This window comes from Gopherus flavomarginatus, chromosome 4 (genome assembly GCF_025201925.1).
Source record: "Gopherus flavomarginatus isolate rGopFla2 chromosome 4, rGopFla2.mat.asm, whole genome shotgun sequence".
Lineage (NCBI taxonomy): Eukaryota > Metazoa > Chordata > Testudines > Testudinidae > Gopherus > Gopherus flavomarginatus.
The window spans coordinates 66,293,144-66,318,521 of record NC_066620.1 but is presented as its reverse complement, the minus strand read 5'-3'; the positions used below and the strand labels follow the sequence as shown (position 1 = coordinate 66,318,521).

Below are 25,378 nucleotides of genomic sequence, written 5' to 3'. Positions count from 1 at the left end.
TCAGCTGTGACAGTGCAAACAGTGATTGTGTGATGCTTTGGAATCCTGTGTAGTACAGGTGCTTTGTGAAGGTAAAATCTATGGTTGCTGATGTTGGAGCTAGCAGGGGGCAGCACATCTCAGAGGGTCTATGTTGGAGAGACTCACGGCTAGCTGTGCCTTCTAGTGAGGACAGCAGAATGTTTGGGGCAGCTGATAGCTTAGCATCTGTTAATTCTAGGACTGAGATTGCTTGGATCCCAGTGAGATGGAGGAGCCTCCAGCCAGGCACAAGTTGCTGAGAACAGTCCTGCTCATTTCTCTTGTGACTAAAGCCCTGCCAAGCCCAAAGAGAGCAGAGTGCATAGAACAGAGTAAGTGTCTGGCCTTGCCCCACCCAGTGACTCAGTTGCCACCAACTGTAAGTACGTCCCTGACAAACAGAGCAGTGTGTAAACACAGAGCGGGGACAGGAGAGGGAAGCTGAGTCCCCCCAGAGCAGCTTGGCTCACCATGCATGCAGAGGAAGCAACCAGAGCAAGGTCTCCCGAGGCAGGTCAGTAGGGGCAGAGTTTTGTCACAGGAAAGCAGCTGGATGAGGAATGAATGTTTTGGAGTTAATTTGGGGGTGGTGAAAGGTTCCAGTCTAACAGCCCTCGACTCGGAGCATCTGTTTAGCTACAGAACAGGTACAGGCAAGGCCAGCTTTCCTCCGCATCTGCCTCAGCCCTGCCCCAAAGGGGCTTCTTCTAGGGGAGAGAGGGTTACTCAGTCTCCATGTCCCAATCAGTTTGTGGCCACTCTGCTTAGACTACTGAGGGGCCTTTTATGGGGGTGAGGGCTGTGATGCAGACAATTGGACAGTGGGGAACTGCACTGAGGCCCACCAAACTCATTGCATATGGGGCCACCAAATATCTGTCTGACGCGGACAACTATTGGTCACCGTTGATCTGAGACAGCCCCTCTCCAATTACTCTCAGTTGGTTTCACACTAGCTGCCTCCCCTCCCCCTCAAAGTAGCAGGTCAGACTGTGACCCCTCCAGTCCAGTATTCACCTCTGGTAGCGGCCATTGCTGGATGCTTCAGCAAGACAAGTAGCCTCTCCCAGGATCAGGGCCGCTGAGAGCAGGTTCTGGCCCAGGTGAAAAAAATTTTTCGGGCCTCCCAGCAAGGGCAGACCAGCTAAACAGGGCCGACGAAGCTGGGGAATCCAGGCCTTGGGCCCCTTTCTGGACCGCCGGGACCCAGTAATTTGTCCTGGCTTCCCCTCTGTCTCGTTGGCCCTGCCCAGGACATTGAACTGTGTGATACTATCCCACGGGGAGCAGTTTTTTCCTGACCCCAGTGAGATTCTGCCATCCTGATACCCAGTGTTAGGGGAGCAAGTGTGGGGAGGGGGATCTTCCCAGCAGTGACAGGGGCACAAGGAAACTCTTTGGGGCTAGTATGGCCTGTCCTGCTTCTGGGGTCACTGGTGCTACAGTCACACACTTTCACACCTTCCTGGGGCCTCTCACCAGTGGGGTCAGCCAGGCGGGCAGCTCTGCACCCCTCACAGATACGCAGTTTGTCTGGTCTCTTTCCCTGCCCAGAGTGGAGTGCACAGGCAGGGAGCAGACAGAGCATGGCCCAGGGGAACGCAGCCTTTGTCACTTTCCCTGACAGGCCCAGCCTCCTCATTGCGAACTGCCAGCACTTGCCTCCCTGGCTCACGGAGGTGATTACACAGTGTTGCTTGGACACATCGGGCCAAGAACAACCTGGGTTTGTTTGGAGGAGCCTGAATCTTAATATTGATACAAGGAGAGAGTCAAAGACCTAATAAGCTCATGTAACTGGGCTGGAAGAGACTTGTGGCACAGGAAGGATAGGGGAGGGAACTTCTAGGGGACACAAAAGCTTGGGGTTTGAATCTTAGCATAGGATAAGTGGAATGGACTTTGGTGTCTCTCTCTTTCTAGTCTGTGTTAGTGCCCAACACAGAACCACCTCCCAGTTTGGCGTGACTGATATTCAGAACTAGAGTATCTGGGGGTGAGGGGCACTGGCAGAGCTCTGTGTGGGGAGCACAGGACTAGGATAGTGGGGGGCTGCAGGTCAGGGTGAGGGGCACTGGCAGAGCTGTATGTGGGGAGCCCAGGGTTGAGGTAACATGGGGGGCTGCAGGTCAGAAGTGAGGAGCATGGGCAGAGCTGCATGAGTAAGATTGACTCTCCCTGACTCTGGTTCTTGCAGTCAGTTTCTCACTTTCCTAAGCTCTAAATACACTCCCATTGTAAAAATACTAGAACGAGGGAATGTATTTAAACATAGACCTCCACCCCCAAACCCCAGCTAGACACTCCCTAGAGACGCTGGTTGTTTAATCAGAGTGAGGGGTGCAATGATTGCCAAATTATGTGACACACATAGGGGAGCTGCCCTGTGGATCCATTGTTGGCAAAATACACCATCCCACGAGGGTCTTCTATTCAAGTCCCCCAAGCGTGTGTGTGGGATAGAACAGGAGGGGTCACTGAGCGGGAAATGGAGAATAAATCCGATGCCACTGGGGGCATTGTGATCCCAGGGTGTCTCCAAATATCCCAGTACTAACTCCTTGGGCAGCTCATTGCAGAAAGCAGCCCAGCCTGAGGCACACCAGAGTCCATTCCAGCAGGTGCAGTAGTCCAGTTCCGGTTTCTCTCTCCTCATTGCCTGGGGTCTGCACTCAGGGTCCAGTCCAGAGGAGTGGGGAGATGGAAATCCAGAGCAGGACTCTTCCCTTCCTCATTCTGCACTGGATGCTGACCAAGCCTCTAGTAACACCATCTGATCTTCATGCATCTGCGTGCCCTGGGGCACCCCAGCTGGGCTCCCTTTGATGCTGCAGCAATGGCCAGGGCTGGGATCTCCAGTTGCTGCCCTGGGATCCCTGCTGGTCTCTCTCTCCTTTCAGGTCCGGGGGTTCTGGAGGAGCTGCTGACCTATGATGACCTTTTCCTGGAGTATTTCAATGCCTTCCTGGCTCTGCCTGTGAGTTCAGCTTCTCCCTTCACCTGCTCTCATAGCCTGGGCTCTGCCTCCACTCACCTCAAGGGACGGATTCTCCCTTCACTTATCCCTGTGTGACTGCAGCCATTACCATGGGTTTTTTTGCTGATTTACACCAGTGCCCATGAGAGACGAGCCCGGCCACTAGTCTGAGAAGTGCACGGGCAGATTTACTGCGAAGGAACCCTTCTCAGTAACTCCTAGCAAGTGGGTGTTTGTAGGGGGTAGGGGCCTGATGGGGGAGAGGTAAGAGGCACTAGCATGGCACCTTCAGGTGATGGCCAGTGGTTGGGAGACTGGGCTGTGGACAGGAGTGAGCCCTGACCTGGGAGCCTCCTCAGTCCTTGGCAGGAGATCTTCCTCAGCACCCAGTTAGTGCTCATCTTCATGGGGAGGGTCTGATGTGGACATGTGACCAGTAGAAACTGGGCTACACTTCTAATGTCACACAGAGCCTATTACAGTCGCTACTGACCTGGGCCCTGAGGCTCATCTCTGTGGCAGCCCCTTTCCTTAGACCAGGGGTGGGCAAACTGTGGCCCATGGGCCGAATCCGGCCTGCAAGCCATTTTAAGATGGCCGGTGAGCTCCCGCTGGGGAGTGGGGTCTGGGGCCGCTCCATGCGGCTCCTGGAAGCAGCCCCATGGCCCCGCTCTGGCACTCTAGCCAGGGTGCAGGGTCGGAGGTTGCACCACACAGCTCCCGGAAGCCGCGGCATGATGTCCATCCGGCTCCTACATGCTCCAATGGCCCCGTTCCAATGACCCCCCTCCGGTGCTCCAATGGGAGCTGCGGGGGCGGTGCCTGCGGATGGGGCAGCATGCAGAGCCACCTGGCCACGTCTCCATGAAGGAGTTGGAGAAGGGACATGCCGCTGCTTCTGGGAGCTGCTTGAGATAAGTGCCGCTCAGAGTCTGCACCCTGAGCCTCCCCCCACATCCCAATCCCCTGCTCCAGCCTGATCCCCCTCCTGCTCTCCAAACCCCTCAATCCCAGCCCAGAGCATCCTCCTGCACCCCAAACCCGCCCCACAACCAGAGCCCTTACCCCCCACACACACACTCCACTCCCCCACCCCAGCACAGAGCCCCCTCACACACCCTGAACTCCTCATTTCTGGCCTAACCCTGGAGCCCACACTCCCAACCAGAGCCCTCACCCCCACTTCAATTTTGTGAGCACTCATGGCCTGCCTTACAATTTCTATTCCCAGATGTGGCCCTCAGGCCAAAAAGTTTGCCCACCCCTGCCTTAGACACTGCGAGAGCAAAGGGACTGCCAGCTGATGGAACCAGTCCCCAAGGAGTTCCCCCAGTGTAGGGTGGTATAGGGCCGTGAAATGGCCCATCACAACACCACCCCAAGCAGGGATTTACGGGGGGCATGGCTGTGGGAGGCAGGGTGTATGGCTGGAGCACCTGCATTCCAGCTATTCTGGACTGCTGCAGTGCCATAAGGGGCCATGGCAGGCATTGTACATTAAAGCAGCTCCTGAGGCAGCTCTTACTTATACCAGGAACTGGGTTAGTCCCTGGCTGCCTTCAGAATCTGAGGGCTTGGCTACACTCGAAACTTCAAAGCGCTGCTGTGGGAGCGCTGCCGCGGCAGTGCTTTGAAGTGCGAGTGTGGTCGCAGCGCCAGTGCTGGGAGAGAGCTCTTCCAGCACTGCACGTACTCCACCTCCTCATGGGGATTAGCTTGCAGCGTTGGCAGCCGCGCTCCCAGCGCTGGGGCACTGTTTACACTGGCGCTTTACAGCGCTGTAACTTGCTGCGCTCAGGGGAGTGTTTTTTTCACACCCGTGAGTGAGAAAGTTGCAGCGCTGTAAAGCGCCAGTGTAGCCAAGGCCTGAGGAATGGGATACAAAAGTGGCATAGCTTAGAATCAGGGTCAGGAAGCAGGTCAGGAGTAAGGGGCACAGGCAGAGCTGTGTGTGGGGAGCCCAGGGCTGGGACAGTGGGTGGAGGCTGCAGGTCCAGGGTGAGGGGCACTGGCAGAGCTGTATGAGGGGAGCCCAGGGCTGGGATAGCAGGGGGGCTGCAGGTCAGGGGTGAGGGGCACAGGCAGAGCTGTATGAGGGGAGCCCAGGGCTGGGATAGCAGGGGGGCTGCAGGTCAGGGGTGAGGGGCCCTGGCAGAGCTTTATGTGGGGAGACCAGCGCTGGGATAGCATGGGGGCTGCAGGTCTGGTGTGACGTGTGAGGGTATGGGCAGAGCTGTGTGTCGGAAACCCAGGCTGAGATAGGAGGGGGTGCAAATCAGAAGTGAGTGGGGGAGGGGGTCTCTGCTTCTCCTCAGCACTGAGCCTGCTGCCCCGGCACTCAGTTTGATTCATTCAGTGTAACAGAATGAAAAGCAAACAGCTGATCCCTGGAGCGGGAGCCCTCTGTGACCAGTCTATCTCCAGGCTGATGGGAGGCTTTGCCTTTGGTCTAGGCCTTTCCTTTGAGACTGCGCTACGACCGGCTCAGGGGGCAGCTGCAGGAGCTGGATGGCTTCCTCCCAGAGTCTCCCAGCCAGCCGGGGATGAAGCCAAGCTCTCCTCACTATGGAGCCACTGACGCAGAGAGAGAAAGGATCCTGGGCTGGCTGAGGAGGGAGCGCTTACCCCCTTTTCAGAGGTGAGTGCCATGTGGGTGCCCACTGCTGCCCTCTGCAGGTTAGGATCAGAATCACTCCACTGTATGTCATGGGACTCATAGTGCTGCGTGGTAACAGAGACTTTCCTTTAGCTATGGATGGGGGCTGATCCTTTGGGAGCAGGGGGAGCTGAGTTCCATCCCTGCTGCTGCTCAGAAGCCCTATGTGACTGGGTGTGTGGTAGTCCCCTTGGAACACTTGCCAGCATGGCAAGGGTGGTTGGTGTGAACTCTGGGAAATTGTCTAGCCGTCTGGGGCCGGGGTGGCAGTGTAGCCTGTGGGGCAGGGAGAAGTAACAGGGCTACACATACTGTGAGAGAGCAGTGAATGAAATGGGAACCACAGCACTCCTTGGTGAGGGCCATAGCGAGTGCAACAGTCCCTGCTTGGACAGGCTGGGGCAGGAAGGTACGAACTTGAGAGGGAATCTGCTATGAAAATTTTAATTAACCCACTTTTGACTGAGCTGGTGAAGGGCATATGGTGATGTCCTGATGAGAGTCTCACCCCTGATCTGCAGCCCCCCTTTCCTGCTATCCCAGCCCTGAGCTCCTCACACACAGCTCTGCCAGTGCCGCTCACCCCTGACCTGCAGTCCCCCTGCTATCCCAGCCCCGGGCTCCCTACACACAGCTCTGCCCCTGCCCCTCACCCCTGACCTGCAGCCCCCCTGCTATCCCAGCCCAGGGCTCCCTTCACTCAGCTATGCCCGTGCCCCTCACCCCTTACCTGCAGCCCCCCTGCTATCCCAGCCCTGGGCTCCCTGCCCCAGCAGAATCTCTGTATTTGTTTTGTTTACGTACAATGATGCATTCGATGATTGTGGGTCCTGTGTATGGCATGGGGCCATTGCTCAGCCCCTGTTTATTGTCCATCATTGATGGTAGTGTCATTGACTGACTGTTTGGTGCTAGGACGGCCCTTTACCTGGAGTACAAGCTGGCAAAGCTGCTGATTCGTCCTCTGGATGAAGGCTACCCAGTGAGCCGGCATGAGATTCGTGGGTACAGCCGGCAGTCTGAGAGCACTGCTGTCTCCAGCATTCCCAGTCACCCATCAACAGCTGGGCTGCCCACCAGAGTCCCCAGCCTCGGGCTGTGGAGGCCTCCTAGTCAGACCCGCAGCACTCCAGCCCACCTAGGTGAGTCCCCCACAGCCAATCCAGGAGCGTCTTCTTGTCCCCAAGAAGAGGGGCTCCCTACAGTGACCCTCCTCCCTGTGCTAGGAAGGGAATAAGGAAAGGCCCGTAAGGGAACATCTACCCTGCCATAAAAGACCCATGGGCCGGCTGCTGGGTCAGCTTGCTCAGGCTTATGGGCTATAAAATTGGCATCGATGTTTAGGCTCAGTCTGGATCCTGGGCTCTGAGACCCCATGAGTGGGGAGGGTCCCAGAGCCGAGCTCCAGCCCAAGCCTGAATATCCACACTGCTATTTTTAGCCCCAAGAGCCCAAGTCAGTTGAACTGGGGTCTAAGCCTCGGTGCTGCAGGTGTTGTATTGCAGCATAGACGTATCCTAAAAGCCATCCAGCGTGGTGCCTGCCCGCACCAACCTGGAATGGCTCCAACTGCCTGCTGCTCTCCCCAGGCTGGCCAAGACCCAGGGCAAGGCGGAGATGCAAACAGAACTAAGGGACCGTGATTAAAAACTACACTCTTACCCAAAGACCCTTTTTCAAACATTGCTCAGGTATAGTTTAAAGACCAGCCTAGAGCAGGCCCACCCCACTGAACAGCGAGCAGGGCCTTCTATGTGACACAGAAGGGCAAGCTTGCCCTGTCTCCACCAACTCTATGCCCCGCACAATCACCCTCCTTGGCCACAGCTGATCTTGCAGAACTCGTCTGCCTTTCTCTCTTCCTCCCATCTTGCTCCCTCTGGTCATCTAGCACCGGCCTTCTCCCTGTTCCTCAGCGCAGCCTGGCCGTTCTCGGTGTGAGAGCCTCCTCCTCTGCAGCGCTGGCTGCCCCAGGGGCTCTTCATCTCCTCAGCTTCCCTGTTCTGTTGTCGCTCCCCTGGGCTGCTGTCCCTCTGGGAAGGGCTCCTGGGAAGCCGGTGGTCTCACTACGTCAGGCAGGGTCTTGGAGAGCATCAGTGGCACCCCACTGTTGAAAGAGACAAGGAGACTGGGCCCTCCCAGCAGTCTATCTAGATCCCACCCCCATCGCTTCTGAAAGGTTAGGAATCCTGGCTGCTCACTGACTGAGCACCCCATTGTGCTTGCCCATAGCCCCCTAGACTCCTCCCTGAACCAGCATGGAGACTTCCACCACCACCAGCCACTTGTCTTTGGACATTTCTCCTTTGACTCTCTGCCCTCCTGCAGGCTGCTTCTCCAGCATCCCTGACCAGCTGCCCTGGGGGAGCTGTGTGGAGTTCCCAGCTGCCGTGAGTCTGGGGAAATCTCCTTTTGCAGAGGGGCTGAGCAGGCTTCCGCTCCAAAGCCTCCTGCCCAACTCCACCAAAGCGGGTGGCCAATGGTGAGATTGCTGCAGCTTGGAAAGGTGTGGATGGAGGCTCTGCCAGACACACCCAGATGTATCCTCTTGCTTTTGGCTGAAAACCCGATTTGTCTTGTAATCCAGTCTGGAGTGCCCCACACCAAGTGCTCCACCCAGTCACAGGTGGAAAGGCGCCTGCTCATTACTCTTGGATACATTCACACATTGCCTGTCAGAGGATAAGTCTGTATTCAACCTGCTATCATCTCTTCCCTCCCCAGGCTCTGAGTTTCTCAGTACTTGGATGGGAGGCACACAAGGGAAGTATAGGTGCTGCAGCAAATGTGGGATTCAGTAGGGCAGCTCTTCTCGGTGGGCCAGCACTGACCCTAGTGTGCTGCTAGGAGGGGCAGGGCTGCAGGAGGTAACCGCTTTCAGATGAGATGTAAAACTGAAGCCCTGCCCACTCATAGTGATTAAAGATCCCAGGCAATTTTTGCGGGTGTCAGGGTATTAGCTCTGGTGTCCGGACCACGTTGCAATAGGGACAACTAAGTTCTATCTCCCTAAGTGCTTCTTGCAGTTTAATTTGGGGACAATCTTCTGTATTGCTTCTTCTGGTCCTAAGCTGTTGTGTTATGCGGCTCTTAATTGGCTGCTCCATCCCAGAAGTGGTTGCATTTCTGTGGCAGGTAAAGCTGGCAGCCCGTGCAGCTTTTTAGAGCAAATTGCAGGAGAACCCAGCTGTTCCCTAGGACACAGAGTGGATTCCACAGCTCTTGGTTTCCTGTCAAATCCCAAACTCATACAGCCCACAGGCTGCTGCCTAGGGCCTCTACAGGCATTGGACAGGAGCTAGCCACAGAGGCATTTTGGCCCAGCCACCACAGGGCTGCTGTGGAGTCTAGACACGTGGACTGATTTATGACGTCACTTGTGTCATGCTTACAGAAGGCTCCGTGGATGGCTGGACTAATGCTGGTGGGTCCGAGAGATCCCTTGATGGCCTGACCAGAGCCGCCTCTAGCTCTTCACCCACGGCAGGGCAACACTTGGGCAGGTAAGGCTAGGAAGGGATAATGCAGCTCTCGGTGCTGGGGAGGAGGAACAGGCAATGTGCAGTAACCAGGCTGAAGTAGCAGCTCTGTCAAATGCACAGTCAGATCAGGCTAGGGGCTTGGGAATGGGCAGAAGTGAGAGTACGTGGTGGTCTGACTAAGCACTTACTGCTCCTTTTGATGAGCATGACAATATCTTGCACTTGTCTAGCACCTTTTAGCCCAGAACCGCAAAGTGCGTTGCAGAGTTCAGCCTCCCTTTGCAGATGGGAAAACCAAGGGAAGTTGTAATTCCCCTGAAGTGGCACAGAGTCTCTTAGGGCAGAGCCTGGCCTGGCACCCTTGTTCCCAGTGCTGTGCTTTAACATTTCACAGGCTGCCTTCTTAGCTGTCTTCTCATGCCTGGGTGCTCTCTGCTGGTTAATGCCCCAGTGGGGGAGGGGTGCTGTGTCATCAGCACTCAGCCGGGCAGAGAGGCAGCATGAGGGGCACGTGGAGGCTGGCTGTGGCCTGGCACTGTGCTGTGGGGGAGGCAGGCTCTGCTTGCTGAGTGATTTATGTCTGATGGAGGGGGCGGGAGGTTTGAGATGGGCTCCGTGCAGCATCCTGTGTGATCTTGTGAAGCCCTCAGAGAGGGGGCCTGGTGTGTGTGGGGTGGCTTGGGGGTGGTGGGGGGTGGGATTCTCTCCCCATCTCTCCCTCAGCATGTGGCTGGGCATGGATTCCAGACGCGCAGCAGGAAAGGAAGGGCTCTAGGCCAGGGCTGCAGCTGCTGCGGGTCTGATCCCAGGGCCCAGTTTGGAGCACGGGGCCCAGTCTCTGGCCTGCCATAGCATTAGTGGGGGCTGTCACTTGGGAGCTGTGACCGAACAGGGAGTATTAACCTGGTAATGTTGCATGGGAGTTTTACTAGTTTACTGTCTGCATTGATACTAGCTGGTGGTGGAATACAAAGGTGTGACTTCACTTGAGGGATGATACTGGAGCAGATAACCTGAGCCCACGAGCGGGTAGGGGCCAGGTGATACCTTCTGCCCAGGAAACTGGGCAAAGGCTGGAGGAGGAGCCGGGGTGTGTGGCTGAGTCAGACTGCTGGAGAGGGTTTCAGTTGAGAGCTGGCTGGGGAAACAAAGGGAGGCCCAGAACTGGGGTCTGGGCTCCCTATCCCCAAAGATGGACCTGACGGAGGGGTCCTGTTTTCTGTATCTACAAAGCTCTGTTTTGGACTGTGTTCCCATCATCTAATAAACCTTCTGTTTTACTGGCTGGCTGAGAGTCACGGTGAATCGCAGGAAGTGGGGGGTTCAGGGCCCTGACTCCCCCACACTCCGCGACAGCAGCCCTCTGTCACATTCTGCATGGGGGGTCTGAGTCTGAGTGTTACGTTGTTTTGCTCTCAGGGCTCCTCCTGCTCTGCATAGTGGGGGGAGGAGGGGAATAACCCCACACCGAGCCCAGGGACCCCGATGGCTTTCTTTTCATGCACCTCCCTGGGCCAGGTTTGAGACTGAGCTTGAGCTGCCTTTTTCTTAGCTCTGTTTCCACATGCCATGGAGTTGTGCGTGTCCCTGGGGGAAGCACTGTGATGTGTCTGCTGGGGGAGTTGTGCATGGTGAGGTGTGCAGCTGCCCGGGGGTGCCCTGGGGATGCATATGGTGTATGCTGGGGATGTGCGGGGTATGTTACTGCACTGGCATGTTGTGTGCTGTGGTGGGAACCTCCCTATCGCTCTATCGCTGACCCCTTGTACCTTTTGTGTCCTCTCTACTTTAGAAGGACCCATTCTTCCCAGAGTGCTGACCCACCAGATCACCCAAAGGGTGTTTCCCTCTCTGGCAGGGGTTGGGGGCTCAGCGGGTGCAATGAATAAGTGGCAGCAGGAGGTAGGGTGGATGTGGGGTTGGGTGCTGGTGGAGGGGCAGGATGGGATGTGCAGGGTAATTCCATTGTAGCCCTGCACACAGGTGACCCTGTGAGTTGCCCAGGCTCTGCGCTCCAACACACCCTGTGCCCAGTGCCAGAGCAGCCCCTCTCCCTTCTCTCATGGCAGGCACCAAGGGGAGCTGGCCTCAGGCACTAGGAAGGTGCTGCAGTTTGACCGGGACGAATTAAACACCTCTGACAGAGGGGAGGAATACTGGCTGCTCCCTGGCTTTGGCCGTTCCGCTCTGCAGCAGCTGAAGGAGAACGTGCTGGGGACAGTGAGTCTCGTTGGACCCTGCTGTAGGATGGGGCTGAGGTGCACGTTGATGGAGATATTAGACAGCTGCCACACTGTCTCCCCTTCCCCTGTGCCAAGTGCCCTTCCCCTGCAGGCCCACTAGTGATTCCAGGCCCCATTCACTTCCATCTCCCCAAACCTCACTCCTAACTGCTCCCTGTATCTCCCTTCCTCCCTCCCAACTTCCTGTCCCTGCCACCTCCCCTCCTGTCCCTATCCATCCTTTTCCAGTCAGGAACAACCAGCTGCCTCTCCAGTTCTGCTCTGCTCTGGAAACCTGTTTTTTGCAGCTCCACTAGTATGTAGAACTGGGGGATTTATGAGGCTCTAGGAATAACCCTTGGCTGCAGCCTCTGCTAGGGCTGGCCACTTTTCCTCAGTTGGTCTGTCCTTGGTCCTGCAGCGCTGGTGTCCATGCTCTGTACTCGTAGGAGCCCAGGGTAACATAGCCAGCCAGGGACAACTGAGTGGTGATCCCAGCGCTGAGACCTCCCAGCCCCCTCTAGGCAGGAGATCATGGGGAGAATTGGGCTGGGCCTCACCACAGCAGCCAGTGGGGTACCCTGGTTTATCGCAGTGGTGAGGGAATACCTGGAAGATGAGCCATCAAATTCCTGGCTTGTCCACCAGGAGAGGGGAGCCTAAGCAGGGTTGCAGCCATGACCCTGAAGAGCTGTCTTCATTCCTCTGGGTGCCAGTCCATGGGAGATGGGAGGGCCTCACAGCTGCAGCAGCACCTGGGCCAAGCACTGATGGTCAGGAAAGGGGCCCTGGGTGCCCCTCATTATAAGTCCAACTGTAGAGCAATTCCCAGAGGTTCAGACTCTGTTAAAGCGGGAGGTGGGGCCCGTTCCTGCTCTGTTTTGGGGCTGAACTCCAGCCTCCCCTGACACATGCAGAATCCATCCTCCCGCTGTGCCCCCCATCTCCTTGTGTTGCAGAGGGCTGGCATGGATTGCTTCAAGGAGTTTCTCCATGGTACCCTGGGGATCCACCTCCTTCACTTCTGGATGGACTGTGAGGATGTCATGGAGTGCACCAAGCGCTTAGAGGCCAGTACTGCCCAGCAGGAAGCTCAGATCCTCTGTGTCAGTCTCTGCCGGTAAGGATGGGTGTCCCAATGAACCCCCTCGTTCACACACTGGCAGAGGGAGCAAGAGGGAGTGGCTTTGCTCATGTGCCCATCCCCTTGTTTGCACACTGGGGGCATGACTCGGCTGTCAAGCCCATACCAGGTGGTGGCCTCACACCCTTGCTGCCCACAGGTCTGGATCTGCTCCCCCTCCTGTGGAAGCAGGTGGTACTGTGTTTCTAGCAGCCAGACGGTGTCACTCAGATGGTGGTGTAGAGAGACTGGAGAATCCCAGCTCCAAATCCCGGTGACGAGCCCCCAGATCTACCACCTGTGTCCATGTAACGAGCAGGCGAGGGCCCTAGGGAACGCCAGTCAGACAGACTCATACCAGGGACTGCAAAGACAGCATCATCCTTGGGCCTAGCAGGGGTCAGGCCCATGCAGAATAACCTGACCCACTTTCAGGACCTCTTGGGATCTTTAGGGTTCTTGGAGGCCTGAGATGTGAGAGAAGAGCAGCCTGTATGGGTCTGTTCTGCCTGGCAGATGTCTCTGGAAGCTTGCAGCTTTGTAGTCACTCAGCATGCACCCAGTAAGACAGGGCGATAGGAGAAGCATAGAGGACCAGACATTGTCCAGTTTGTGACCTTCTCTGGGCAGACATGCTTGGGGACAGACGGCTTGTCCAGTTCTCAGCTGTGGCCATCAGTGTGCTTAGGAAGTACCCTGCAGGTCTGGCTACTCTAGTGTTGAGACCATAGCTGTCTGAAGCCCATGGCCTGAGCTGCTTCAGCCTTTACTGGGGTGAAGCCATTGTTCTTTTCATTGCAGGAACATTCAAGATAAGTACAAGCTGAGTCTGTCTCTGGCCTCTCAGGTGAGTGAAGCTGCTGGGGTGCAGGTGCCCATCCTCTTACCCTGCCTTACAGCCTTAGCAGACACATACGTTTGCTCTTGGCAAGGCTGTGACTCTCACACCTCAGCTGCTAGCAGAGGTGAGACAGCAGAGCCCTAGGGAGCGCTCCTTGTGTGAACTGCCTCCCCAACCAGGAAACACCTGGGCTCATTACATTGCCAGCTGTTTCTGCAGCTGCTCTGCTCTGCCTTCCAGTGACACTGGGGTCCTGCTGCTGCCCGTTTCCAAGGGCAACTGCCTTGCCATCTGTGGGGGTTGACTCTGACCTTAATGCAGCCCGTGATCTAGTGCTGAGCCTGACATCCCAGCTCTGCATGCTGCATCGCTTGCCTCTTGAGAGCATCCAGGAACTGGTGGCCAATGGTCACTGTTAGTGCGTGATCATGACTGATCGCCCAGGCTGGAGCGGGCAATAGTGTATGAGGGCAGCGAGCCAGGCAGGGCTCGGGAGGGACAGAAGGAATGAAGGAGGAACAGTGCTGGCTGGAGCCAGACACAGGGAGCTCCCCTGCCACCTCACAAGCCACTGCCCCGACAGCCTGAGGTGCACCCTGTGCTGAGGTTGCCAGTATGGCCGTCTGTACCAAATTGGGCCATGGTTTGGTGGTGTGGGTGGGACACTGTATGTCCAAGTGAATGCTCCATGCCCCTGAGTCCCTCCCCATCACAGCCCCTCCCCAGATATGCAATAGGCTTCTGTCAGCTACAAGGCAGGCTCAGCAGAGTATTTTGTGCTCATTGGGTTCATTTATCTTCTGATGCTGAGAGAGAGAGAGAATGTGAAACTAACAGCCCCTAAGGTTCTGGCCTCTAGGGTCTATGCTTCCTCTTGGCTGGTAGATATTGTTAGCCACAAGTCCCGCAAAGGATTAATGGTAGATGGGGGCTGGGTGACTTTCCCTTCTGATCGTTCTCCTCTGGCCCAGCTTGGTGTAAGCCATGCGTGCTTGGTGTGGTACCTTGACCCTCTCTAGCAGCGGCAAGGCCAGCTATAGATTGATGGGCCTACTACAGCCTTGGCTGTGTCTTTTACTGCAGGCAGTAGAAGCTCATGCATTAAGCTCAAGAGGTCTCAGATTTGATCCCACTGCCAACGACCCTGTCATAACTTAGTCCCAGATTTGGACCTTAGCGTCCAAAATATGGGGGTTAGCATGAAAACCTACAAGCTTAGTTACCAGCTTGGACCTGGTACGGCTGCCACCACCCAAAAAATTAGAGTGTTTTGGGGCACTCTGGTCCCCCTGAAAAACCTTCCCTGGGGACCCCAAGACCCAAACCCTTGAGTCTCACAACAAAGGGAAAGAAATCTTTTCCCTTCCCCGCTCCAGGTGCTCCTGGAGAGATACACAGACACAAGCTCTGTGAATCTAAACAGAGGGACTCCCCCCTCCCCGTTCCCAGTCCGGGAGAACAGAATTACCGAGAGTTAATCTCTCTTTCCCCCCTCACCCAGAGGGTATGCAAAGTCAGGCAAATAAATCTAACACACATAGATCTCCCTCTGACTTTTTCCTCCCACCAATTCCCTGGTGAGCTGCAGACCCAACCCCCTGGAATTTCCCACTAAAGAAAAACTCCAACAGGTCTTAAAAAGAAAGCTTCATATAAAAAGAAAGAAAAATACATAAAAATGGTCTCTCTGTATTAAGGTGACAAATACAGGGTCAATTGCTTAAAAGAATATTGAATAAACAGCCTTATTCAAAAAGAATACAAATTAAAGCACTCCAGCAACTATATTTATGTAAATACAAAAGAAAAACAATAGAAACCTTACTGCCTTACTAAATTTTGTACTTACAACTTGGAAACAGAAGATTAGAAAGCAGGAAATAGAAAATCCTTCCCAAAGCTGAGAGGGACAGGCAGACAGACAAAGACTCAGACACAACTTTCCCTCCACCCAGAGTTGAAAAAATCCGGTTTCCTGATTGGTCCTCTGGTCAGGTGCTTCAGGTGAAAGAGACATTAACCCTTAGCTATCTGTTTATGACAGACCCACCCAGGGGCATCAGCATCACATTGGGATCCCCATGGAGCCGAGCTCTGGATCTCTTCCTTGGTGTCACAAAGGCACTAGGCTGAGGACCTTGCTATTAAAGCACATTTCTGGAGCCAAGCCTAGGCAGAGGGTAGAGGAAACCAAGATTAAGCCATGCTCAGAGACGCGGTGGGATATTCTGATCCCAGAGCACTGTGTGGCTGGGTGAGGCTGGTGGAGGTGGCTGGCCCAGGCAATGAGGAGAGGTGGTGAGGTTGACGTGTGCTCTTCTCCCCTCTCTGCTGGCAGGAGCCGATGTGCGAGGCTCAGGGCGGCGTCGAGGCAACTTTCAGTGCCTTCAGCAGGAGCCAGTATGATGCTCTGAGACGTCTGCGCACCTACTGGGTTCCCAGGTTTCTCCTCCACCACCAGAGAACCAGACACCTCAGGTTCGTACAATGGGAACCATCCAGGAGATGATGGGGTCAGTGGAGGAAAGCTCCTCCTTTTGTAGCTCTCAGAAGACAGGGCCTGCTGCTGTATTGGACAAGCCACAAGAGAACTAGGCAGCTTGCTGGAGCTCTTCCCAGACTCTACAGCCCCTGCTGACCTCACCAACTGCAGAGGCCTAGAGAAGGGAGGATCCAGTGGTTACAGCAGGGGCTGAGAATCAGGACTCCTGGGTTCTATTCCTGGACCTAGTAGGGGAGTGAGATCCAGTGATTAGAGGACTGGGGCATAGTTTCCCACTGGGGAGCTGGGTTCTCTTCCCACTGACTTCCTGCCTGACCGTGAGTCAGTCCTGCCCTCTCCCTTTGGCTCAGTTTCGCCCCTCTTAAAATGTAGAGACTGATATGCTTGGAAAACAGGGTGTTGTTACATATTTATTTTGACTCTATGGTAGGACTGTCCCCACCTCAGGCTCCCAGACCAAGCCTAGGCCGCCAATGAACACTGACTTCCTGCCTTCGCTCAAGGTGTTTGCGTCGCTTCCTGTTGTGGGTGACGGCTGCATGAGCCACACGAACAGAAGCGCAGACTGGTTCAGCGTACGTAACGCCTCGAGGGAGCATGGTTCGGATAGTGTGTGTGTCTCCCTGCGGGTATCTTCCCAACATGACACAATCCAACATTGAGGCAGGTTAACAGCACGTGGACACAACACCCTGCCATCCAAAATAAGTGTGGTGCTGTAATTGCCTTGTGGGAGGTGGGGTAGACAGTCACCAAGCTGGTGGCAGGGACACCCCCAAAATGGTATAGGAGGCAGAGGTGGCACCAGCAGAATCACAGGCCCCTTGAACACTAGGCTATTTGGAGGAAGGCAGGGGGCGGGGATTTAGCTCTAACACGAGGGTCACAGCACAAAACTGTCTGAGTGATGGAGGAGGGGATGGCATGTGTAAGTCCCCTCTTCCCCAGCTCACCACAACCTGAGTCTCTGAGACAGAGGACATGTCTACACTAGAGCTGGAAGTGTAATTTCCAGCCTGATTAGACATACCTGCACTAGCTCTGGTCAAACTCTTTTTAAAAATAGCCGTGTAGCCGCAGTGACATGAATGAAAGGAGGAGCAGCCCCCCCTGAGAATGAGACTAGGGTCTTAGATGGGATTGTACTCAGGGCGGCTAGGCCTTCTTGTTAAGTGCGCCATTGCAACTACGTTTCTGTTAGAAGACGGAGCTGGCATGGGTATGTCTCCTTGAGCTGGAAATGATCAATACCAGTGTAGACAGCCCCTGACAGGAGTTGCAGGGTTTGTAAAAGGAGTGAATGAATAGAGCCTGGGTGAGAAGAGCCATAAAAGACGACAGATCAATTCTGCTCCAGCCCAAGTTCTTCCCTGAGCACTTGAGATGTCCTCCTGCACTGTTGGTAGCCAGCTGCCTGCCATGCAGGATTGCTACTGGTAATACAGCCAGAGGTTATTTTGTGTGGGTCCTCTTCTCTCATTGGGGATCTGTCTCTGGCCAGGGCCTGATGCAGCTCTTGGTCACCTTTGGAGAGCCAGCAGTGAGGGTAAGAATGAATATAGCACTGAAAACCTCTTCTTGCTGCCCATCCGATGCAGCTTCCGCACTCTGGTACAAGCTGGCGAGGCAGGATTGTGTCAGCTCGGCAGCCAGACCTCTCATGGAATCTCTCTGACACACCGCTGACCTCCCACCTCCTCCAAGCACTAATGTGTGATCCTGGGGCTGGGGGGAGCTTTCTTCACTACCTGACCAGGTGAGTCTCACTCTCCTGTCCTTATCCTTTTCAGCCACCTGACTGAGCTGGGGAATCCCTGGGAATGTAAACTTTGCTGCTGCATTGCCTCCAGCTGTGACAAATACTTGATGCATCAGAGGCAAATGTTGAGTTATGGTAGTTTTCTCCTGGGGCCACCATATAGCCTTGTACAAGCCAACTGGGCTCTATCCCTGCTGGCCGCTCCAGAGGAGAGGTGACTAATTCACTGTTCACACTTCTCCAGGCTGATGCGCATTCCTTCCCTGCTTACCCTCCAGGTTTGAGGATACTCAGAAGGTCCATAACCTCCAGCTGTGGCAAGCGCTGGAGGAGCACCAGGCCACTTGGGAGTGGCAGGCAGACCAGCTCAAGCCCCACCGCTCAGCCTGGCAGATCTTCCACAAGTACTTGGTGCATGGTGCGCCATGTGATGTTGGTGAGCTCCCAGATAACTGGCTCTTCTGCACCATATGCAGTCAGTGGCCAAATCCACTTGGCACTGGGTTTAGCTGTAGCTGGGTGTGCGTGGGGATCCCGGGCTGAATCTCAGAGACCTGCACCAGGTGGATCGTAGGGACTAATGAGCAAAATTATTGATGCTGGAGAATATAAGTGAGTGGGAGTGTGGCACCAGAAGATATTCAGGGGTCTAGAGGGACAGTCTGAATCTGAAACTGAAGCCACCCAAAATGGATTTGAAGTTGGAAAAGCAAGTTGCCCCCACTCATTCAGCTACTAAATGACCTGTTTTCCATGGTCCCGGTGACAGAAGGTCTAGAATGGGAGCAATAGCCTAGTGAATTCCCAAAGCCAGAGAAGCAGCCCATCCTCTGGGAGGGGAGTCGCCATCGCAGTTGTAGGGCACATGGGAGGCACTGGCCGGTGTATAGGGTGGAGGGAGAGTATCTAGTTTCCTGCTCAAGTAGACTTGCTGCACTGCTTTCTTCCGCAAATGGCAGCTGGGGACCAACACACTGCCTTGGGGGGAGATTTCCTTGGACTCCTCTGGAGAACCAGTGCAAAGGGGTGCGCTGGAGGAGGGTTCGTGTCGAGTGGCTGTATGTTACTTCCCTGCCCTAGTGAACTTGCCTTTGAAGACGGAGTCCTAGGGCAACGCTCCGCTCTGCTTTTCTTCTCCCTGCAGGACTCAGCTCTGATATGCCACATTACATCCAGCATCTCCAGGAGATGCTCAGCTCCAGCAACCAACCTCTGGAGCCTTTGGCCTTGGAGCCAGTGGCTCAGCACGTGCTCGCTGTTCTCTGTGAGGCCTGGCTCCGCTACCTCCGCTATGAGATAGCCACCTTCCTGGAGTGAGTTCCAAGGGCCTTGGGTCCTCGTCTTTGGTTTCCAGACCCAGGTGTAAAGCACTGGCAGGCAAGGGGGAGAGAAGTGGTTTATGGGGGAATTCAGTTCTTGTTTTGTCCATGGACACATCTCAGAGAGCTCCCTAACTGCACCCAGTGAAGCAGTTACTCCTCCTCTCAAAGCAGTCTGGCTCTTTGCAGCCTCAAACAAAATGCTGGCAGTCCTGGATTCAGGCCTTCTACAGCAGGTGCTCCTGCACCATCTTCTGAAGCACCTTCTGCTGGGAGCTCAGACTGGAGTAATCTAGTAAACCTCCTTGGCCCAAAGTCAGTGCTCACCCACTACCTTCTTGCACATGGCCTGCTGAAAGTACCTATGAGCTCTCCCGTTCCTCTCCCTACAGCCCCTTCTGCTGTGGGAGGCCAGGACTGGAGTAGCTGGGGACTGCTCCATAGTCAGTGCTCCACTCCTGACAGCACCTCCATTTGAGAGCGGAGCAACTAAATGAAGGATTGGCCTGGGTATTTCATTCACTTCCAGCTTTGGGCTGCAGCTTGAGAGAATTCTTTTCAATCAGCCAGCGCGTGTCACAAAAATCTTTTAAACTCTGCTTCTAAGTGAGACAGCTGTCCACCTGGCTCATTTGCTCTGTGCCACCCTTTCTTGCAGGTACTGCATCCCAGTCTCTTACGTGGAAGTGCAGGATGTCAGGAGCAAAAACAGTAGACTAAAGCAGAGAAGAGACAGGTACTTCTTTATCTGAACTCAGCAAAGGGGGCACAGTTGCTTAGGATTCGGGCTGGCAAACCCAGCTTTGTGAGTGCTGCAAAAGGAACTCAGGTGTCCAGTTGGACATTTGGATGCCCAGAGGTGTTACCAAGCTGATTAATCATTATCACAGCTAAAATTGCAGCCTTTTTAGTCAAGTCCCTGCTGCCCACTGTCCCCACTATGTTAAGGTAGCCTCTACGGCATGCGTCTAGTTAAGAACGTGTGCTCTAGGGATGATATTTGCACTATAGAGCCCTGATGCCCAGAGGGGAATGCAGGCTGCTATACTGATAATGATCTTATATTTAGATCTTACCCCTCATTTGCAAAAAGACCCAAATCACTTCACAGAACTCTCATGCTGAGAATCGCTGTGCCCTCCACTGGCATACGGCTGCGTCGGGGTGGATTAAGGCAGCTATTTCCCCACCACACAAACACTGCAGAGGACATGAAGAACACAGCATTCCACTGCAGAGGGAAGTTAGGAGGCAGGATACAATTCCCTGCCCTGGAATAGGGCTAGGACAACCCCTGTGTCTCATGGGATCTACAATGACCATAAGTGGTCAAGCCCTGAAAGACATCTCCAACAGCACAGCAACCACCAGTGTCATGTGAGGACATAGGGACAGCACAGGCTTGGTGTAGGTACCCCCTCAAAACTACCATCACTGCTTCTTGGTTTCCCTGGCTGTGGAGTAGGGGGAGGGTCTCCCATCTAAGTACAAAGCAGGCCTGATGCTGCTCAGCCTATGAGATCCAACAAGATGTGCTATGGCTGTATTGAGAACCTGTTTGCATCCTTGCAGGGCCAGGAAGAGGAAGGAAAATACCAGCTTTCATGCCCAGGAAGGCAGAAAGCAGCAGAGGAGGCACCGAAAGAAAGCTGCAGCCGAGCCCCAGCGCTTAGGCCACGCTGGCCTGGCAAGTGGGAAAGGGTCAGTGACACCCCAGCGTGCCCTGGACCTGCTCAACAACAAGGTGGTTTTCAAATCCTATAGAAAGGCAGCTCAGGAAATGCAAGATGCAGGGCTCCAGAGGGTGCTGGGGCTGTTGGAGAAGCTGGAGCGGTGCCAGGCAGCCCCAGAGGGCAGGAAGCGGCTGAGCTGTGTGCTGAAGTTCCTGGACCTCTGGGACCAGCAAGGGGCTGGGCCACTGAGCCCTCGCCTCCCCAGGGAGCTGAGGAAGAGACTGAGGGCAGAGGTGGGCCAGGGAGGAGTAAGCCACTCAAGCATAGAAGAAATCCAAGCTGCCTTGTATGCGCACGTTGCTCCGGCCTTCGAGAGCTTCTGGGCTGAGGTGAGTGAGGGGCTGGGCAGGCATGGAATACAGCCCTCCCAGATCCAAGACGAGGGCTGGCCCAAGCTTCAGCCACTCCTACATTTGCTGGCTGCCAAGGTGGCCCTCAAGCATCTAAGGAACAGGAAAGCCGCGGTGAGGTCAGCAGCTACAGCCCAGCCCAGCCAGGAAGACAAAGCCTCCTTCTGCCAATTCCTCAGGGCTGCTGCCAAAGGCTGGCCCACCCTGGAGATGCTGCACTTCCTCAAACATCTGCAGGTCCATGGCCCCCCTGTGCTGGAGCATGGCCTGCACTTCCAGCTGGAGGTGCAGAAGTTCAAGAACGCCCATCACGCCATGCCAGACAGGGCTGTCCTGAGGAAGAAGGTGCAGGTGATCCGCAACTGCTTCCTTGTCTCCCAGCTGGAGCCCCGGCTGCAGGTAGGCCTCATGCTCTGACAGAGGAGTAGCAACGGGGCAAAGAGATGGTCAGGCAGACCGAGGGCAAGAGAGGAGGAGATGGATCTAAAGCATTAGCAGTGAGTTGATATATAACACAGGAGTTCTGCAAAACAGAGTGGTGGGTGTGTAAACTCTATGGGCTCCCATTTAAGTCAGTGACAGCAGGACTGGGCCTCAACGGCCATGTTTAATGCTCTAATGGGGAACACGCTAGTTCCCAATTTCCTCCCCCACCTGAAAAATTCCAAGATGATGAAATACAGTGATCAACCTCAATATAATTCCCAGGCCAGCTTCAGCCCAGGCTAGCTCCCACCCTCCTCCCCAGCCTGTTCTCAGCTAACCTAGTCTGGGAAATGCCCTGCACAGCAGCACCTGCACTCTGGTAACACTGGGGCTGAGAGAGCCCAGCACCAGCCGGTCCAGAATGAGAGGCCAAACTGGTGTAGAAGCAGCTGGGATATCTAGCAGATCTTTTTGCAGCTGGTAACAAGGAGACTTGCTCCCCTGCCCCAGACCCCTGAGCATGTTTATGGCTTGCTCTCTAGGTGGTGGTGGATGCTGAGAAGTTGGGGAGAGCTATCCGGGCAGCTGAGCAGGCTCTCCAGCAGGATGCCCCAGCACCACCTCCTGGCCTGTTTGATGAGCTGAGGGACTCCGTCTTCAACACCCTACTGCCGTACTGGGCTGGGTTCCGAAAGGCCTGGCTGAAGTGGTCGCCTGAGAGTGCCCAGAGAGCCCCAGGTACGTTCATCACCCTGAGCCCGTCTGACTGTAGAGCCCACCCTTTCTCTGGAGAATCTGAGGATCAGATAGCAAGGATTTTGCAGTTGCTCCAGGAAGGTTCCCTGCTGTGGGAGCTGGGCAGCACACTTCAAGCAAGAGAGGCTGAAGGGGCATGTGGAGACAGTTGTGTGCTTACGTTTGCAAGTGCAATACCCATGCTAAAGAAACAGCATGTGCAGGCCTGGCTCTCACAAAGGCCTATGGCCAATTGAAAAAATGACCTGTGGCTCACATGAAGCCTTCCTCATTACTCTTGGGGAAAATAATGCCAGAGCCCAGTAGCTTACCCTGGTAGGAGTGATGCCACTTGAATGGTCCTTTTGCTTTATTGCATCTCACTGCTCCTAGCTAGACTTTCCTGCTCTTTGTGTGACTCATCTCTGAGCTCCCTCCAGCCTGTCACCACTTTGAGCTGCCCAGAGCTGAGGCAGGATGCAAAGGACCTTTGATCTCTCACTGGGTGGGGCAGGTCACTTCCTAGTGAATGGCCAGACCTTTCTCTCCTCCTGGTTTTCATTCTCTGGGCAGGGAGGGGTGTTTTTCACCTAGTTTATCTCAAGCCCATGGTGCAGCTCTGTCCTGAGGAAAGGGCACCCCCAGGGCTCATCCTTGTGTGTCTCTTACCCCCTCTGTGGACCGATAACACACTGATGAGGGCTTGTCTACATCACAAAGTTGCAGCGCTGGTGAGGGGGTTACAGCACTGCAACTTAGGAGGTGTACATATCTGCAGGGCATCACCAGCGCTGCAACTCCCTGTTTGCAGCGCTGGCCGTACTCCCGTTTTGTCTCGGGTGTAGAGGATCCAGCGCTGGTAATCAAGTGTAGACACTTACCAGCGCTTTTCTTGACCTCCGTGGAATAAGCAGGTATCCCAGCATACCTGAGGAAGCCTTTGGTAATCAAGCTGGTCTCCTTCCCCGTTTGCTCTCGCGTTCCCCGAACCCCGAGCAAGCAGGTCTCCTTCCCTGCGGTTTGCAGGGTGGTTCGGGGAACGCGAGAGCAAACCGCGGCGAAGCTGGTCTCCTTCCCCGGTTTGCTCTCGCGTTCCCCGAACCCCCCTGCAAACCGCAGGGAAGGAGACCTGCTTGCTCGGGGGTTCGGGGAACGCGAGAGCAAACCGCGGCGAAGCTGGTCTCCTTCCCCGGTTTGCTCTCGCGTTCCCCGAACCCCCGAGCAAGCAGGTCTCCTTCCCTGCGGTTTGCAGGGGGGTTCGGGGAACGCGAGAGCAAACCGCGGCAAAGCTGGTCTCCTTCCCCGGTTTGCTCTCGCGTTCCCCGAACCCCCCTGCAAACCGCAGGGAAGGAGACCTGCTTGCTCGGGGGTTCGGGGAACGCGAGAGCAAACCGCGGGCAAGCTGGTCTCCTTCCCCGGTTTGCTCTCGCGTTCCCCGAACCCCCCTTGAAGCCGCCCAACAGCGCTGCAGTGTGGCCACATCTAACACCACTTGCAGTGCTGGTTGCTGTAAGTGTGGCCACTCTGCAGCGCTGGCCCTATACAGCTGTACTAATACAGCTGTAACAACCAGCGCTGCAAAATTGTAGATGTAGACATACCCTCAGGCTAGTAGAGCCTTTCACCCCTAGCAATTGCAGAAGGGTGATCCTGCCCTCAGGTATGAATTCCCCATGGGACTGCCTTGTAGAATGGAGTATTTATTGCCCCTGACAGGCTTTTATCACCAGTTCCTGTCTCGTGCAGGTTAAGTGCCTGCTCTACCCACACCAGTAAACATCTGTAGGGACGATGCTGTGCTGAGAGATTTCTCCTCCATGCTGGCCAGGTGCTCCAGGCGCAAAGCTGCCCTTTCAAAATACTGCGCCACAGAAGTCCCTTGGCAGCATTTAAGCTGTTTCCTTGAGCTGGGGCAGAGAGAACTGTCCCTCCAAGGGCTCAGTGTCAGATTCTTTACTCTTCCCTGAGCCCTTTTCATCCAAAAAGCTTTACAGACAACAATCAGTGCTACTTAAGTGAGGCCAATACAGTCACGCTGCCCCAGTCACTACACAAGGGGAAGTGAAGTATCACGTGTCCAAAGGAAACCGCAGGGGACTAAAGAGCGGCAGAATATAATTACCAGAGTTGATTTGACCACAACACCGGGGGAGCCTCCTGCCTGTGAGGAAAAGTACAAGGGGACAAGAATCCAAGACCTTGGCTTTACATCTGGCACCATGCTGGGGCATTAGCTCAGTACAGGCCCCCCCCCCCATTGAATCATCCTGAACTTCCCTTTGGGGGTAGGGAGTAGTCTCATCCGAATATTGACCACACCTGATCTTTAGCTTGGGCTGCAGAACACCGGGTGGCCAAGGGGGAAGAAGAGGGAATGGAGTCCTCGGATGGGTGTGGAGGGGAAAAAAAAAAAAAAAATCAGACCCTTTCTCGTGACCTTCTCTCCCACTGCAGTGCTGAGAGCCCAGCAGCTCCTACAGCAGAGACGGGCCCTGTTTGAGCGGTCCCAGGGCCCACCACAAACATTCCAGCTGCCTCCTCTGCAGCAGCATGTAAACGTGAAGGGCAGCAAGCAGCAGGACGGCTTCACTTACACCTTCTCCGTCAGCAGGGGCATTGCCCTGAAGGTCAGTGGGCAGGTCTGCACACCCACTCCTAAAGGGAGCAGGGGCGGCCAGCAAAGGGTCGCAGCTGGCTGTAACCTCAGACCTGAGGTGTTTAACCTACAAAATGCTCCTGCCAGCAACTTGGCGATTTTGGTAAGACGCAAAGGGGCTCAGCCTGGTGTTTCTGTTGGTAGCACCCAAGCTGCTCCTCCCACCCATACACCAGTCCAGGAACGAGGTGGCGTTTGCAGAAGCTACTCATGTAGCAACACCCACAATAAGTGGTACACCTTGGATGGCTGGAGCCACTTTTCCCAATATACTAACATCTCTCCCCGTGTCCAATACAGCCACTTCTGAGTTGGACCCCAGCAGCTGTTGAACAGCAGACAGTAACAACACACTAAAGCCTAGGGCAGGAAGTGACCTACACAAACCCAATGTCCCCCCCTCTCCTCCTTTCCGCTCCTGTAAGCACACACAGAGTTAGATGTTATAACTCCCTCTCTTTACTCAGGCCTCCAGCAGAGAAGATATGAGCACCTGCACTTCTGTGTTTGGAAATGGCAAGACATCAGCACGAGTTCAGCTTCCTTCCCTTCCTGAGGTACCGGTGCTGCTCTGA

The 25,378-nt window shown here is 55.0% G+C and overlaps 1 protein-coding gene across 1 annotated transcript; it reads left to right on the top strand.

The window, feature by feature from the left end:
* The first annotated feature begins 463 nt into the window (after window positions 1-463).
* On the top strand, window positions 464-25,378 carry LOC127050050 (uncharacterized). The gene is made up of 18 exons (XM_050951586.1): window positions 464-535; window positions 2,922-2,998; window positions 5,452-5,636; window positions 6,570-6,796; window positions 9,049-9,157; window positions 11,206-11,356; window positions 12,318-12,478; window positions 13,283-13,328; window positions 15,661-15,800; window positions 16,256-16,400; window positions 17,424-17,581; window positions 17,863-18,020; window positions 18,729-18,897; window positions 19,562-19,639; window positions 20,482-21,385; window positions 21,955-22,150; window positions 24,602-24,774; window positions 25,271-25,378. Exons 1-18 carry the CDS (start codon window positions 493-495, stop codon window positions 25,376-25,378), a joined length of 3,228 nt encoding a protein of 1,075 aa, XP_050807543.1. The 5' UTR covers window positions 464-492.